General features: G+C 42.7%; 1 protein-coding gene across 9 annotated transcripts in view; it reads right to left on the bottom strand.

Annotated features, from left to right (window-relative positions):
• Positions 1 to 15538, bottom strand: part of abcc9 (ATP-binding cassette, sub-family C (CFTR/MRP), member 9) — a 92380-nt gene that overhangs the window by 72524 nt on the left and 4318 nt on the right. For 6 of the 9 annotated variants that reach the window (XR_005638175.1, XR_005638176.1, XM_039792019.1 and 3 more), the window contains exons 2-8: positions 11666 to 11851; positions 6163 to 6304; positions 5886 to 6010; positions 4534 to 4700; positions 4183 to 4284; positions 3493 to 3633; positions 3198 to 3383 (exon numbers count right to left, since the gene is read on the bottom strand). Coding sequence is in view for 6 of the 9 variants with exons in the window: in XM_039792019.1 (XP_039647953.1) it covers positions 3198 to 3383; positions 3493 to 3633; positions 4183 to 4284; positions 4534 to 4700; positions 5886 to 6010; positions 6163 to 6304; positions 11666 to 11813 (1011 nt within the window). In the remaining 3 variants the exon portion in view is untranslated. The remainder of the gene's footprint in view (positions 1 to 3197; positions 3384 to 3492; positions 3634 to 4182; positions 4285 to 4533; positions 4701 to 5885; positions 6011 to 6162; positions 6305 to 11665; positions 11852 to 15538) is intronic. The other 3 variants (XR_005638177.1, XM_039792020.1, XM_039792022.1) reach the window with 1 other exon arrangement.

Here is a 15538-nt window from a genome sequence, read left to right as displayed (position 1 = left end):
TGGGGAAACTTCTCCATAGAAGCTTTGAATATAAAAACAAATAATAAAAAATTGGTACAGCCATTGGTACAGCCCTATAATTTTCTATGCTATTTTGCATCAACGTGATGAAGAACTTTGGTTTGTAAGATGTTTAATTTGCTGGATTATCCAAAAAAGACTTGGTTGATTCATGTGCTTGGTTATTTAACAGTTTCTATATTGAGAATTTTCAGAAAATGATACATCAATATTGCGACGTAAACATACATACATACATACATACATACTGCAACGGGAGGATTGTATCCATACTGTATAGCCGACTCCTAGCACTGTGAATGAATATGTATGATTTTTCATACACATACAGTATATACCAGTGTAGGAATAAAACAAGATGGAAACACACACACACACACACACACACACACGTAGCAAAAAGCTCAGTCTGATGCTCCGCAGACCTTTCCTCTGTATTAAAGTGTGAGGTGAGTGGGGAACTTTCCATGTCACTCAGAAATGCAGCCCAGCTCTGCTCTGCTCTTTATCGCAGCTGTCCATTATTCCCACTTTAATAGGCAGGGACGGACCTGACGACATCTCACCTTCAACATCAACACTAACAACATCCAGCCAAATGGACTGAATGAAAATATACTTCCATCACAGAAGCATCTGCTCTGCCTCTCCGACCAATTCTGTCTGTACTATAACCTTTTGGTCATAATAGGCTGAGATGGATTTAAAAGGAGTCGATGTCTTTGATCAGCTCTGCCAGCGTCTCTTTCTTCGCCAGCAGGGCCGTCTATAAAAGTGTCTGCGTTCTCTCTGTCTGCTGAGCCCTCTACATTGTGCTGTCATGGGAAGATACTAATGTTTTGTGTTATTGTAGTGGAATAGTTACAGGTTTGGTCCAGCTGATATTGATTGGTCGATTCACTGACTTGTCTATCAACAACAAAAAAAGAATCAACAACAATTCTGATCGTTCAGTGAAATTATTTGATAAGCAAAAGTGAAAAACTGTTGCTTTTCCAGGATTTGCTGCTTTTCTCCTGGTCAATAATTACATATCTATGGGTCGTTTGACCTCAAAACTAACTACTTGATTCCTACTGCTTCCTGAAAGATAGCCTACAAAACACTATTATAGTCTTAAATAGGCAATTTATTTTTGGCATCATTGGGCAAACATTCCATAATAATCTTGCCACATATTGTAATTTAAGTAATCAGAGAATAAATTAGACTTGTGCACCTCCTCTTGGCTTTGTATTTAGGCTTTAGGTGATCTAGCCGTGACTTTGGCCAATCACAGGTTGTCTCAGAGAGATCGAGCGTTCCTATTGGCTGTTCTGTGCCCTGTGACGGAGAGCTGCAGGATGAGGTGTCACTCCACTTTGAATTTGGGTGTTTTTCTTGCTTTCTACCCACTGCAGCTTTAGTGTGGGTAAACCGATGTAAAGTATGAGCTATAAACACTCAAATTAAAGCTCATCTTCTCAAACAAACTAGTTCAAAACAATATTAAAGGTGAAAGAGCTATTTTGTATAAATACAGCATTTTCCCCGAGAGGTTTGACCCTGACAGCTGACATCTAAAATCACTGCTTTGACTCGAACACGGGTTCAGAAATGAATGGACCCGGCACCATAGGAGAGTCACAACTGAACAGCCTGTGATTAACACAGACTGTGAGTGAGATGACAACGTGAAAAGTTAAGCGTCATTCATTTCCCTTCAGAGAAATCACTTTGGAAATGTAAACCCGTGTTTGGGCTGATGTTACTAAAGCCGTCAACGGGACCAAAGTCTGGTTTAAGTGTTTACATAAGATCACTTTATTAGATGTTGAGTGCATATTAGTGCATCATTGTGGGTCGTCCAAACTTCACACACACGCACGCACACACAGACACAAATTGTGTCACTGTGTGTCAGTGTTGCTGGGTGGTCCAGCCAACCAATAAATGACTCACTCTCCAGTGTGACCTCAGCGAGGCGTAGGTCGCAGTCATCGTGTCACCACCAGTACGTGTGTGACTGCATGTCTAAGTGTGCGAACAACGCTGTGTCTGATGTGATGATATGATTGTAACGTCATGATGTGCAAGTCCTGAAATGGTATTACACACGCAAAGAATTTCCTCGCCTTTCAAAATGTCACTCACAAATGGTACTCACAGAGATAGAAGTACAAGAACACACACACACATACACACACACACACACGCTTCAGACCGACAAATCAGGAGAACATTTTGTTTTAGAAGTGTTTCTCTCTAAGGACCAAACTCTTCCGAGATCTTGCAACACAGATAAGCGAACGTCCTAACAAAACTAGTTCCCGTAATGCTAAATATTTCTTTCAGCTGTGTAAATAGCTAATATTAGCATAAGAAAATATTTATAAATTATACAAATATAAGTTTTCATCCATCCACACATCGTTCACTACACTTTCAAACACTTTCGAGGCCACACCCATTTAGGAGGAAGGAAGCGTGTACCATTTCCCACCATTGGCGCAGCGTGTAATGCGACCATCTTAAGTAATAGAGAATCTTTGATCGATGGTGTTTTAAGCCCCCAACTTTGACTTCCAAGGCAGAGCTGCGACCGTTGACTTCAAGGCACCTAACCTTAACCCTGAAGGCCGGTTTACAGTTCTGCGGAGGCTCCACGCAGAGGTCTCTCCGTAGCCTACGTAAGTGGCCTGATGTTTATACTTGTGCGCTGGTGTGTGCATCAAGCCGGCATGTGTGTGTGTGTGGGGAGTGGGTGATAGAGCGAGGGAGAAGTGAGAGAGTGACGGCGATTACCTTTGGGTGTCTCCCCTGTGTTTTCTGACCACGGTGGGAAATCTGTAGCAGGAAAAGTTAACCCTCTCCTTGAAATGCAACGCTACAAAGCCACGGTCGAGCGACGTGCGTCACTGCGACGTGTAGTTACATTTTTCTAGAGGTGCGCGTCAGGCTACGGGATAGGGTCCGGCGTAGATGCAGAAGGGTCTGTGGGGCTCTGCGGGGGTCTGCGGGGCTACACCGTCGATTTTACGCACGACTATAAAATGGCCTTATCCCTAACCATTGCCTAATCATTCATCAACATTCATAAACCATTGCCTTGTGCCTGCCAGGCAGCGCTGCCTGCCAGGCGATGTTGGGGGCTCAAAACACCAAACACCAGAATCTTTGCACAGGCTCATACATACACCCTTGATGTTGTTTGGCGGTGTGGTCTTGTTCAGGTACTTTACGATGCCAGAGATGCAGAGCGGCCCGGCAAAGCTCAGCAGGTCAGCCAGGTAGCGCAAGGTGCTGCTGAGCAGGATGGGGCGGCCAAACGCTCGATACATGGAGCGCCAGATTGACGGGGCGCGGTTCGGATCCTCCGCTGTCTGTGTAGAGTGAGAGTTTAGGGAGGGAAGATAGATGCATTTTACATCTGAACGGTCGGAAAACCGCATCGCATTTGCGTGAAATCAGTTAGGACGTCCATCTGCTCACCCTTTGATCCTCGTAGGCGTCTTTGAGCCGAAGGTAGTTGGTGAGGGCTCTCATGGCGATGGGCAGCTTGCCGATCTTCTTCAGCTCTATGGGCCTCTTATGGGCTCCAATGATGAGAGGATTCATCCACCAGTATGTTGCCTAAAAATGTGCCAAGAATTTGTACCATTTACTACTGCCACTTTGTGCTCCAGTAACATTAGATATTGACTAAGAGACCTAAACAGTGAGCTTTTTGGTGGCCTAAATATGTGAAATGGGTACATTTTTACTTGTATTTCAGACTATCCGGATGCTATCAATAATTGTTTTGAAAAGTAGAAAAAGAAAATGATATCTACCTTATTATAATAATATTTTTTTTGTGTGTGTGTGTGTGTGTGTATGTGTATGTGGGACCTGTCTTGAATGAGGACCAGCAATGTGCGGGGTGGGCGGGTAAATGGGGGCAGGGGTGGGAGAGGTGGGCGGATGGTAGGGTGGGTTGGGGGAAGGGAGGGGGGTTGGTAGTGGTGTGTCGGTATAATCAATAATAAGTATTGAGGGAAGCATAGTATGTAAAAGTAGAGATGAAATTCAGATCAAACTCTGATTTTGATGAATTTCTGAAATTGTTTTTTTTTTTTCATTGAAAAAAAAAAATAAAAAAAAATATATATATATATATATATACACACGGTATAGATATACCTTGGACAGCAGGTTGACAAACGGCTGCAGAAAGCGAACCCCCAAATCCTGTAAATCCTCCGGTGGTTTCACCTTTTGAGGGTTGGCAAAGAACACGTACTTCTACAAGGAGAAATACGTGAAAAAAAAAGTATAAAAATGTAGTATAAAAATATTTAAATGTTAGTATAAAAATATTGAAATCAAAATAATATTGATGCCACACACACACATTATACAAATAGACAAAAGATGAGATACAGAAAAAAGCTAAGAAAAAAAAGTCATCATTTATCATTTTTGGAAAAAAAGTCCTTCTTTCTGGATTAATCACATGACTTAACTGATGTTGGATGAAACATGATTACTCACTCTGACTCTTATGACATTGATCTCCACGGCCATCAGCAGTCCGTACAGGAGGACTAGCAGGGCAGTGATGCAGAACCTCAGGTGCTGTGGTCCAACATGGTACTCTGCAAACTTCCACAGCTTAATGGACTTGGTAATGAACGCCAACACCCAGTAGATGAACAGGACTGTGCGGAAGTAGAAATGATGTAGTGGAATACAAATGGACAGTTACATTGCTGCTTTTTCATGTTGATTGATGTTGATTGAATGTATATTGTTAAAATGCATATTTCATGAGCCCATGCAAGGGCTGCAAACCCTTCGTTAACATTCCCTTTGGTATCCTATCTGGTGTGTCTCTACTGTAGCCACTTTTAGTTCCAGCATTGAATTTTATTCATAAACTATGAATAAAAGGGGAACTCCACTAATTTAACACATCAAAGTGTGTTTTCAGGTTTGTATGTCATAAAAGGTAGTATAAAGCCTTTAGAGCCTTTTGGCGCGGTGTGGACGGCGATATGACGCAAGTGCGGCCTGGCAGACATTTGATCAGAATACAGCATAGAAAATCTGCTTAGAAATACAGGAAATATTGGATAGGATAGAACAACACAATGTAATTCTGTTAAATAAAATATCACATTCATTATTCCTTTTACTCGTTTTCATAAAAAAAAAAAAATTGTAGCTTATAGCCGAATACAATACACATTTTCTATAAGCTCAGTCTGCCACTTTCTTAAAAAACAATTCCAGTGCTGGTTCTATGGTATCAGAATTTTGGATAGTCATCATGGAAAGATTATTTGGTCATGAGAAAAGGGCTGGGAAGATTGGCAGAACAGGCAGCCAAGTGACAGAACTCTGATCCAATGGAAATCACAACTGTCAGACTGACAGCACTCCAGCCCAGTGGATTTCAGGGGGGGGGGGGGCTGGTGGCACCCCGTGCCCCCCTTCTAGCCCAGCCCCGACCCTGCTGACCACAAGAAGCACGAAACCCGTTTAATTGATGTCACTCTAGGGTGCCCTTCCAGTGAAGAAACCATCTGCTCATCTCTGCATTCAAACTGACGTTTGCCGAGTTGCATTGTGGGTAATGTGGGTGCCAGGTTTTGACAGGGAAGAAAATTGGGTGATATGAAAAAGATAATATCTCTGGTTGGATTTTGATCCTTTGTTTTTAAACTCTCCATCGTGAGTCCAACAATAGTCTGGGGGTGCAATGCTAAATCATTGGGAGTCAAAAGCTGGGAATGATGTACCGATTCGTACAGGATGGATAAAAATGTAAGCAAAAAAGAAAGATGAGGCTTAACCATGCCAGTCCCCCTAACCCACCCCCCCCCCCCAGCGTTGAGTCTTACCAAGCAGCAGTTTGGGGAAGTTGGATGTCTCTATGTTGTGGTAGTAAACCACTGATGTCGTGGCTGCTATGAAACCCATGAAGGCTGGTATGAAGAGATGGAGGTGGTTGGTCTGCATCCCTCTACAGCAAGAGGCAAATACAAAATATAATTAGTACATTTAAAAGACTCGATCATTTCAGACAAAATTACCATTTCACTTACATTATTGTTGCAAGGGGACACAAAACTAGTACTTTGTGTGATAATGTGATAAGATGTCTATCTGAGGTCTCACTTGTTGGAGACGATGCCCTCGGCGAACTCGCAGACATGGACAAACAGCAGAGAGAAGGTGAGGATCCATCTCATGTTGTGGCCGGGGAAATGGAGCCAAGTGTTATGATGGATCTGGACTTTGGAGCTCTGACTTCCCCAGCCTGACAGACAGACAGACAGACAGATACAAAGAGAGACAGAAAGAGTGAAGCATGATATGATCAATCTAAATATGCCTTTTTTTTTTTTTTAAATGCGACCTGTATGAAAAAGGGAAACGGGAGGGAAAGGAAGAGCAGCAAAAAAAAGAGAAGGTGGTAGGCATCAAATCACTCACATTTGGCAAGTTGGAACCATCAAAGTTTTGGTGATTTTGCTTAAAAATCGACTCAGGCTATGTTCACACTTGGCATCTTTTTTAAGCTGCCAGCATCTGTTTTACATTAAAATTCTGTGGAGTTTTCAAAAAAAGTCCTAAGTGCTTTTTTTAAACGCCACCCCAGACGTTTGTTCAGCAGCTCGGAGTGTCTAAACTTTTCTAAAAAAAAAAAAACTGCCGATGTCAAGCACTTTTTTTGACAGCCGACCAATGACAAGCGGAGTAGCGAAATCTGTAATTTTCATAACATCAAGAAAAAATGGAGTCGGGGCACAGCGAGTTATACGGTATGAGCGGTTGCTCCCTGTTCAGGGAATGACGGTTGGGGGAACTCGCTTTGTTTTCTCTAACGTTAGTAGCACCGCTCCCTCTCTCTGCTCTTTCTCTAGCTCGCTCCACCGCTTTATTTTTTCTAATGTTAGCATTAGCACCGCTCCCTCTCTCTGTTCTTTCTCTAGCTCGCTCCACCGCTTTGTTTTATCTAACGTTAGCATTAGCACCGCTCCCTCTCTCTGTTCTTTCTCTAGCTCGCTCCACCGCTTTGTTTTATCTAATGTTAGCACCGCTCCCTCTCTCTGTTCTTTCTCTAGCTCGCTCCACCGCTTTGTTTTATCTAACGTTAGCATTAGCACCGCTCCCTCTCTCTGTTCTTTCTCTAGCTCGCTCCGCCGCTTTGTTTTATCTAACGTTAGCATTAGCACCGCTCCCTCTCTCTGTTCTTTCTCTAGCTCGCTCCGCCGCTTTGTTTTATCTAACGTTGGCATTAGCACCGCTCCCTGTCTCTGTTCTTTCTCTAGCTCGCTCCGCCGCTTTGTTTTATCTAACGTTAGCATTAGCACCGCTCCCTCTCTCTGTTCTTTCTCTAGCTCGCTCCGCCGCTTTGTTTTATCTAACGTTAGCATTAGCACCGCTCCCTCTCTCTGTTCTTTCTCTAGCTCGCTCCGCCGCTTTGTTTTATCTAACGTTAGCATTAGCACCGCTCCCTCTCTCTGTTCTTTCTCTAGCTCGCTCCGCCGCTTTGTTTTATCTAACGTTAGCATTAGCACCGCTCCCTCTCTCTGTTCTTTCTCTAGCTCGCTCCACCGCTTTGTTTTATCTAACGTTAGCATTAGCACCGCTCCCTCTCTCTGTTCTTTCTCTAGCTCGCTCCACCGCTTTGTTTTATCTAACGTTAGCATTAGCACCGCTCCCTCTCTCTGTTCTTTATCTAGCTCGCTCCGCCGCTTTGTTTTACCTTACGTTAGCACCGCTCCACATAGCGCTCTAGGAAACTGTTATGTTGAAATTTTGTTTATATATATATTTTTTTGGGGTTATTTCTTTGTACATTTTATATATATTAAAATCTTTCGAAATAAAGATTTCATTCATTCAATCATTCATTCATTCTAGGCTGCTTTTTGGAACCAAAACGCTGCCAGCTCCTTTTTACTTCTACTACGAAAGCATCCTAGTCAACTTTTTCTTGTCAAAAAAGACGCCAAGTGTGATCATGGCCTTAATCGATTATAAAAAACAGTTCCAGATATTTATTTTTTATGTTAATCAAATAATCTTTGCAGTTCTAAATGCAATATAAAATTGAAGTCTCGATGCTTTAGCAACTCTTATACAACCCATGTGAGCTCAGTACCGCAGGGTTTTATTAGTTTCTCATGAGGTTTGTTTCTGCTCTTAACTAAATCGACCACAGCCATTTGGGAGGCTCAGGGGACACGGACCATAAAAACCTAGATCCAGGAAGCTTCAATTAGTGAGTCCCTCAGGGGAACAGGCTGAGGGCTTCTGTTCAGAACTATTCCCACACACACACACAAACCATATAACCAACCATGCGTTCAGTGAACGTTAGGCCTGTGCTCTGCAGAGTAATGAAGAACAGAAGAATCCTTCCTTTTTCCCACCTTCTTTCCTTTACTCCTCTTTTTTTTCTGTCATATGCTTCCTCCCTTTTGATCCTTTATATTTTTCTCCTGAATATACATGTTATAACATTTGTTTTTATTGGGAAAAAACGAACTGAGAAAAATAACTGCTAACATAAGCACTCAATATTAATAATATTACGTTTCTTTTGTTTATATTCAGTTTGTCTGTTTTTTGCTGCTGTTCACACTGGTGACAAGAAAGTGACTTAAAGTGTGTGTGGCAGAAATGGTAATCTCATGTTGTTCTGTCTTAGTTAACTGCACCATAGAGGGGGTTTAGCACTGTGCGTGTGTGTGTGTGTGTGTGTGTGTGTGTGTGTGTGTGAGAGGGAAGGTTAATATCACTAACACATCTGCTCTGCCTGCCAGATGACATGGAGTGACGCTTGAGAATAGATTTTGTAATACAGCTCAGTGGGGAACCCAGCACAAGTCCTCATGTCAGACAGGGCTCGACAGTGATGGTTCCCCGGTTGCCCTTGGCAACCAGATTGAGTCAACTGGCAATCGTTTTCGTGGCCTCTGGTTGCCCCCTTTGGCAACCACCTGTTCAATATTTGTGTGTTTTTTAAACTTACAAAACTGGAAAATCTTATTTCAAAAGAAGTCAATATTTGATTTGGTTAAAGTTCAAACACGTATAGCTACGTTCGTGCGCAACACAAAATTTCCGCCGTTGTGCGACCGCTTTCCACACACGCGCGTTTGCCGTGAAAAGATACAGGCAACGCAATGTTCTGTTCACGTTAACAGCGCATGTTAAAATCCGGTGCTAATATGGCACCGGTGCCCAGTATCAACCGGACGGAATAACAACGAGGATTGCGTTGCCTCATCACGGTGCCACGTAACAGAAGCAATTTTGCATTGTCACTAGTAACACGTTACACAGCAGGTGATGTTAGCCTACCGTTACCTACAGTAGTAACTGGATTAAACGCGGTTAAAATGCTGACAGCTAAACGGTGTAAAAGTGTGACTTTATTTCACCAGATGGCGGATTCCAACAGCGGGAATTACAACCGTCGGCCACTAAAGCTATGAGCTAAAATACTATGGTCACTGCTGTTGTCGGAGAAACAACATAGACGGGACTAAATGTTGCGTTTACCAGTGTCGCCAACTCTTTTCCAATGAAAGTAGCTAGCACCAGCTCCAAAAGTCGCTAAAAGTCGCTAGATGACTTCATACGCTCATTTGCATATATGTGACGTCATTACGCATTAATTAGCATAAAGATTAGTGGCTGTGTCAGCAGGGAGATAGAAAGAAATAGAAATCTTTAGCAAAATAATCACAAACTCACTAAAGGAATTTATATTAAATTATTGTTATTACTTAGGTAGCCTATATTTGAAGTAACAACAAGAAATTCTACAAAGGGAGGGAGAAAGATTGATAAAGAATTCTCAAAGAAGGCTGGCTTGCGTTCCGCTGTCTCTCCTACCTACACCGGCCCCCACACCCTGTCCCCCCTCCCCTTCTAACTGCCTGCTCAGTGCCGCTGCACATGAGGAGAGAGCGGAGAGGGGAGGGGCTGCTCTTCAGTCACAGAACAGAAGAGAGAGGAGAGAGGAGAGGGTTTTGGCGGCCACAAGAGAGAAATACCTTTGCGTGCTCGCCGGACAATACTGGCGTCTTTTCTAAAGAAAGTCGCCAGATTTGTCGCTAATGGGGTCTGAAAATTCGCTAAATCTAGTGACGTGGTCGCTAAGTTGGCAACACTGGCGTTTACTGGTAAACTGGTAAACCTTGTGGTGCATCAAAAGTTATTGTAAAATACACTTTTCTCATTTTTTTTTGTCTTATAACAGCAATTTACAAAAAGCAGTAATTATTGTTAAAACTTATTTTTATTACATTTTTTTGTGCTGATCTGAAAATGTATCCGATCCGTGACTCAAAACCGTGATCCGATCCGTGAGTTTGGTGATTCGTTGCACCCCTATTTGAGAGGGATGGGAAATTATATTGCAAGCCATTATCTCATTGTTTCATTATTAATATACACTACCGGTCAAAAGTTTGGGGTCACTTAGAAATTTCCATTCCACTCCATTACAGACAGAATACCAGCTGAGATCAGTTGCATTGTTTTTTTAACCAGGGCATCAGTTTTCAGATTACATTATGTGCTTACATAATTTTAAAAGGGTTCTCGAATGTTTTTTTCAGTTAGCCTTTTAAAATGATATCAGATTAGTAAACAGAATGGGCCTTTGGAACACACCCGGTATGAACAGACAGATTGGGTAACATGTGCGCCGAAATAAAAATAGCTGCGCTACGCGGCTTACGCGCCCGGTGTGTTTTCACTATCATGGTTTATGATAAGTGAAAGGTTACTTGCATGTTTAAGGTTTGGGTACACCTTTCAGGTCAATACAATGTCCTCACAAATGACCAGTGGAACTATGTTTGTGTTGGTACAAATTCTGCGTTCATGTCACACAGAAAAATATGTTGGCACAGCCTGATGGTTCAAATAGGGATGCACCGAATCCAGATTTTTGGGATTCAGCCAAATACCGAATCCACTGGTTAAGATTATGCCGAATCCAAAACCGAGTACCGAATCCTAGTCCCATCCTCAGTCCATTAACACAGTAAACACATTAATGAAGTAAACAACGTCCACAGCAGTGTCTGGTTAACACCAGTTTTTAGCTGTTTTTTAATTGTCCTTCCTTTGCCGTACCTTAAGTTGCTGCATTTTGGCTGCTGTCTTCAGATTCCTTCATGCAGAACTCTTATCCTTTCGGATGTTTCATATGCAAATGTTGTAACAGTGGCCATGTTGCGTATTGTTTAGGGTCATAGCAACCACAAGACAAATCAGCATTGCAAATTGAACATGTAGCTGGACTTGAATGGCCTTCTTTTAACTGAAATTTCTGCCAAATAACTTTTTCTGCTCACGAGTTCCATTTTCACTTTCTCACAGCCTACTGCATTGAACGCTCCACCTACGTACCCACCTTCCCATAATCAACGGCGGCGTCATTACGTCGACCAGCGTAGTGCAAGCGTAGGGTTCGGTTCAGTGGAAAAAAATTCTAAGTTTCGGCAGAAACCGAACACCGTCAAAAAGCCCAATATTCGGCCAAAGCCGAATCCTGGATTCGGTGCATCCCTGGGTTCAAATAAAAAAGTTTTTTCCGTGTGGTTTTAATGTAGCATATGTATATGTGTGCGTGTCAACTTCCATCACCTACCAATAAAGAGGATGGGGAAGGTGATGAAGAGCAGGAAGACATGGGGTACCAAGTTGAGGGCGTCCACGAAGCAGCCATTGTTCAGCACGCCCGCGTTCACGCTGTAGGAATTGGTGCTGTTGTCGCTGCCGCAAAACGACAAGGCCATGCCACCACCCAGCTGCTCGACACAAGCCTTGAGTCGATCTGTCAAAACAAAAACACAACGAATGCCAAAATCAGTGAATATAAACTGCATTGTATGTTATAGGGCTGCACAATATATCTTTTTTTTAATTGTCATTGCGACGTCAACTGGTGCAATAAATCTGTAGAAAACGGCACTTTAAAATGTAACTGTCATTGCTTTTTAGTGGTGCCTTTTATATTTAATTCAGTGTTAAATTTTTTCACTAAAAGAATGTTGGAAATTATTATCTTTTTAAATTCAACAAGCAACTTGTTGTATTTTAGCAGAATACTGAAAGCAGCAGAACTGCACAAATGAGTACACTTTATTATCTGTTTAGTTATCGCTAGTAATATCATTATCGCGATATTCAACAACAATATCGCATATTTTCCTCATATCGTGCAGCCCTAGTGTGTTATGTAATCTTAAGGGTTTCCATGAATCCTTCCACAACTTAACCGATAGCCGTCTGGGTCACTAGACGGGCTTTGGCTTGACCTTTGGAGGCTTGGTCAGAAATTTTCTTGGCATGTCACACATTCAAGTGCACCCACACTTACTCACACAGAAACACAAATGCAGGCCGGTGTCAGTTATGAGAGCCATTTCAGGGGCAACGGCCAGCTAAAGGCGCCCTGGCGTACGGTGCATTAGTATTAAATTAAGGTCTGGCACTTCCACACAAACACTCCTGGATAGGAGCAAAAAACTGGATTGAAAGAAAATGCCACATTTTTAAATGAAGTTAATGGTCCCATGACATGAAAATTTCACTTTATGAGGTTTTTTAACATTAATATGAGTTCCCCCAGCCTGCCTATGGTCCCCAAGTGGCTAGAAATGGTGATAGGTGTAAACCGAGCCCTGGGTATCCTGCTCTGCCTTTGAGAAAATGAAAGCTCAAATGGGCCAATCAGGAATCTCCTCCTATGACGTCATAAGGGCTAAATGAATTGTCGTGGATCCAGACTACCGTTAAATAAATGTAAGTGTTGGAACATGTTGGAAGTGTCATTAAAAGTTGTCATTAAGCCATGACTTAAGTTTCAGGAGACTCTAGTTGTTCCTTTTTTAACTGTTTAGAGTTGAGTTAGTTACTGTTATCTTTCATACGACGTATAATGTTACAAGTGCTACAAGTGCAACTGGAAGTTGGCAACTGTTTAGCGCTCCGCTAATTTGAATAGGGATAAAATGATTCAATCATGTCGCTCTTCTAGACGTTCCAAATGTTATCGGATCGAATGGATCAATGGGTTGGATGGGAAATGGGAAAATTATTCACTAATTAACAGACATCTCTTTCGCCATGTAAAGCCCAGTTAAGATCGAAGAATCGCGGCAAGACGAGTGGAAACCTGCAGCTCCTTGCAACGCACCGGTCAGCAGCGTTCTAAAACCTGCCAGTTCGCACCAATGTGACGAGACGGCGTATGGTGATGGCGCGGTGTAATATGCCTTCGGTGTGGGGGTTCTGGGTTCGAATCCCACTGAGATAAATCAACCAATGCGTCCCTGAGCAAGACACTTACCCCATAGTAGCTCCAGAGGTGTGCAACCTCTGATATGTATAGCAATGGACCTTTTTTTCACAGCAGACATTTTGACTTGTCATAGTAGGGAAAGCACAGCTGAAATTGATAACCTTAACGATGGCTCAATTCCATCAAGTGTCCCAGTAAGCTATTTCAGTGAGTCAGCATGCACTATACCAGGACCTCTCCTAAGTGGAATGCAGCCATCAGTAATGGTTTTGAATACACCTGTGCTTTTCCTACTAAGACATGTCAACATGTCTGCCGTGAAAAAGGTCTATTGTAAGTCGCTTCGGATAAAAGCATCGGCTAAATGACATGTGATGTAATGTAATGTAATCATTGGCGATTCTAGGATCAGACCTTTAGGGGGGCTCAGCCCCTTATGAGAATGTGACACAGATACAGTGCCTTGCAAACGTGTTTTTTGACACTGTTAACACTATGATGGACACTTTATAAGTCAGAGTAATAACAACCAGTTTGACACAATGTTCTAACATTCAGCCATTTTAGTTGCTAATGTTTCAATTTGGGTTCTAATCTGCGCCATGAAATTACCAACTTCTTCTCTGGGGACTACCAACGTTAAACTTCACAACAACTCAGCCAAAGGCGGGAGTTTGGCACTACCTCCTCCGACTACGTTTCTGTTAACCCTTTCCTTGACTGGGTTACAGGTGCATAGCATTGGAGACAGCCACACAGGATATTAAACCTGTTTCAAGCCCCTTTGAACCAGTAACTGTTTGTCCTCTGTCACTGACAGACAAGTTCGCAAACTCTCACTTGAGGTACCAAAATTGATTTTTAAAGAAAAATATTTAGGGTGGCTGAGATGAAATTTAGGGGCTTGAGCCCCCCTAAAAAGGGTCTAAAATTGCCCCTGAATGTAATGTAAAAAATCATCTTCATAGCAATGACTCTTTATACTTCCGTTCCAACTTCCAGTGTTTTTGTAGCTGAATATTTACTGGGTCTAGATATGAATGGTTAGTGATATTGAGATGCTTGCTACAGTTACATTTCTAGTGATGAATCAGTGTAAACACGTTGTAGGCCTATTACTCTGATTCACGGCTATGTCCTAGGCGCTCCCTCTCTTCAGTCAGTCTCTAGCTCGCTCGACCATACAGTATGTGCTCGCATGTTGAGCCTCTGTCTATCTGCCATTTCGACCAGCTAACAGTTTGTAACATAGAAATAAAGTGGATTATGGATCATTTAATTTCTATAGTTTGTAGCTGACTTTTACCAGCTGACTAGAAACAGGTGACGGAGGGCTGGATATCGTTCAAAAATGTTTGATACCGGTACCGGTACCGGTACCGATACCAATACCGTGACTTCGATACTGGTTCCTAAATGATACTTTTTTCAATGCCAATTTTATAAAACTTACAATTACAACATTACACATTACTGCATACATCTTTTTATTCATTTTTAAGCTGCTACTCTGGAGCCGTCTCTGTGTAACGTAGAGTTTTTCCTGCTTGTCTCTACGACGTGTAACGTTAGACAGCCAATGACAAACATTATTAGATCTTGGTAAAAGCATGCTGCGTGCTCATTGGCTCACTAGCGCTGATGAGATTTACCCCTTAGGTATTGAAATTGGGTACTGAATGAGGTGGCATTTTTCGATACTCGATACTTTAGAGGCAACTCAGTCGGTGCCTTAAAAAGGATCAAATTCGGTACCCAGCCCTAAGGTGGCTTCTCTTACGTTTTAAAACCAGCCACTGGCGACTCGACCAGCTGAGTCGCAGCCACACCATCAGCTGGTTGGAGTTGAGCTGAGACGGGCCGGTTCAGACCACTGCAACTTTTCTCTGCGACGTTCTAAAAAAAAAAGAACGTTGGTCTGAACTGGGCTTAAGTCTATGTGGGACAGTCTTTTTGGGCCAGAGGGCATGATGTGACAGGCCCGGGAGTTGTAATTCCACTGTTTAGCCGCTGTGTTCAATTTGCTTGAAAGCCCAGCACAGTTCCTGGGGGCTTGGGCTGCATCTCATGGCCCTTATTTGATAGCTCCTCGACTCCTCGGTCCTCGGCTGAACCGGAGGTTGTTCTGTCCCTCCTCCGTGAAGGTCATCTCAAAGCTCTTATTTCTGCCCTGACGACCGAGGAGCGAGCATCGAGGAGGGATCGACGAGGAGCGAG

The sequence above is a fragment of the Perca fluviatilis genome, chromosome 23 (assembly GCF_010015445.1).
Source record: "Perca fluviatilis chromosome 23, GENO_Pfluv_1.0, whole genome shotgun sequence".
In the NCBI taxonomy this organism is placed as follows: domain Eukaryota; kingdom Metazoa; phylum Chordata; class Actinopteri; order Perciformes; family Percidae; genus Perca; species Perca fluviatilis.
The sequence above is the reverse complement of the archived record's forward strand: the minus strand, read 5'-3'. Positions and strand labels throughout refer to the sequence as shown.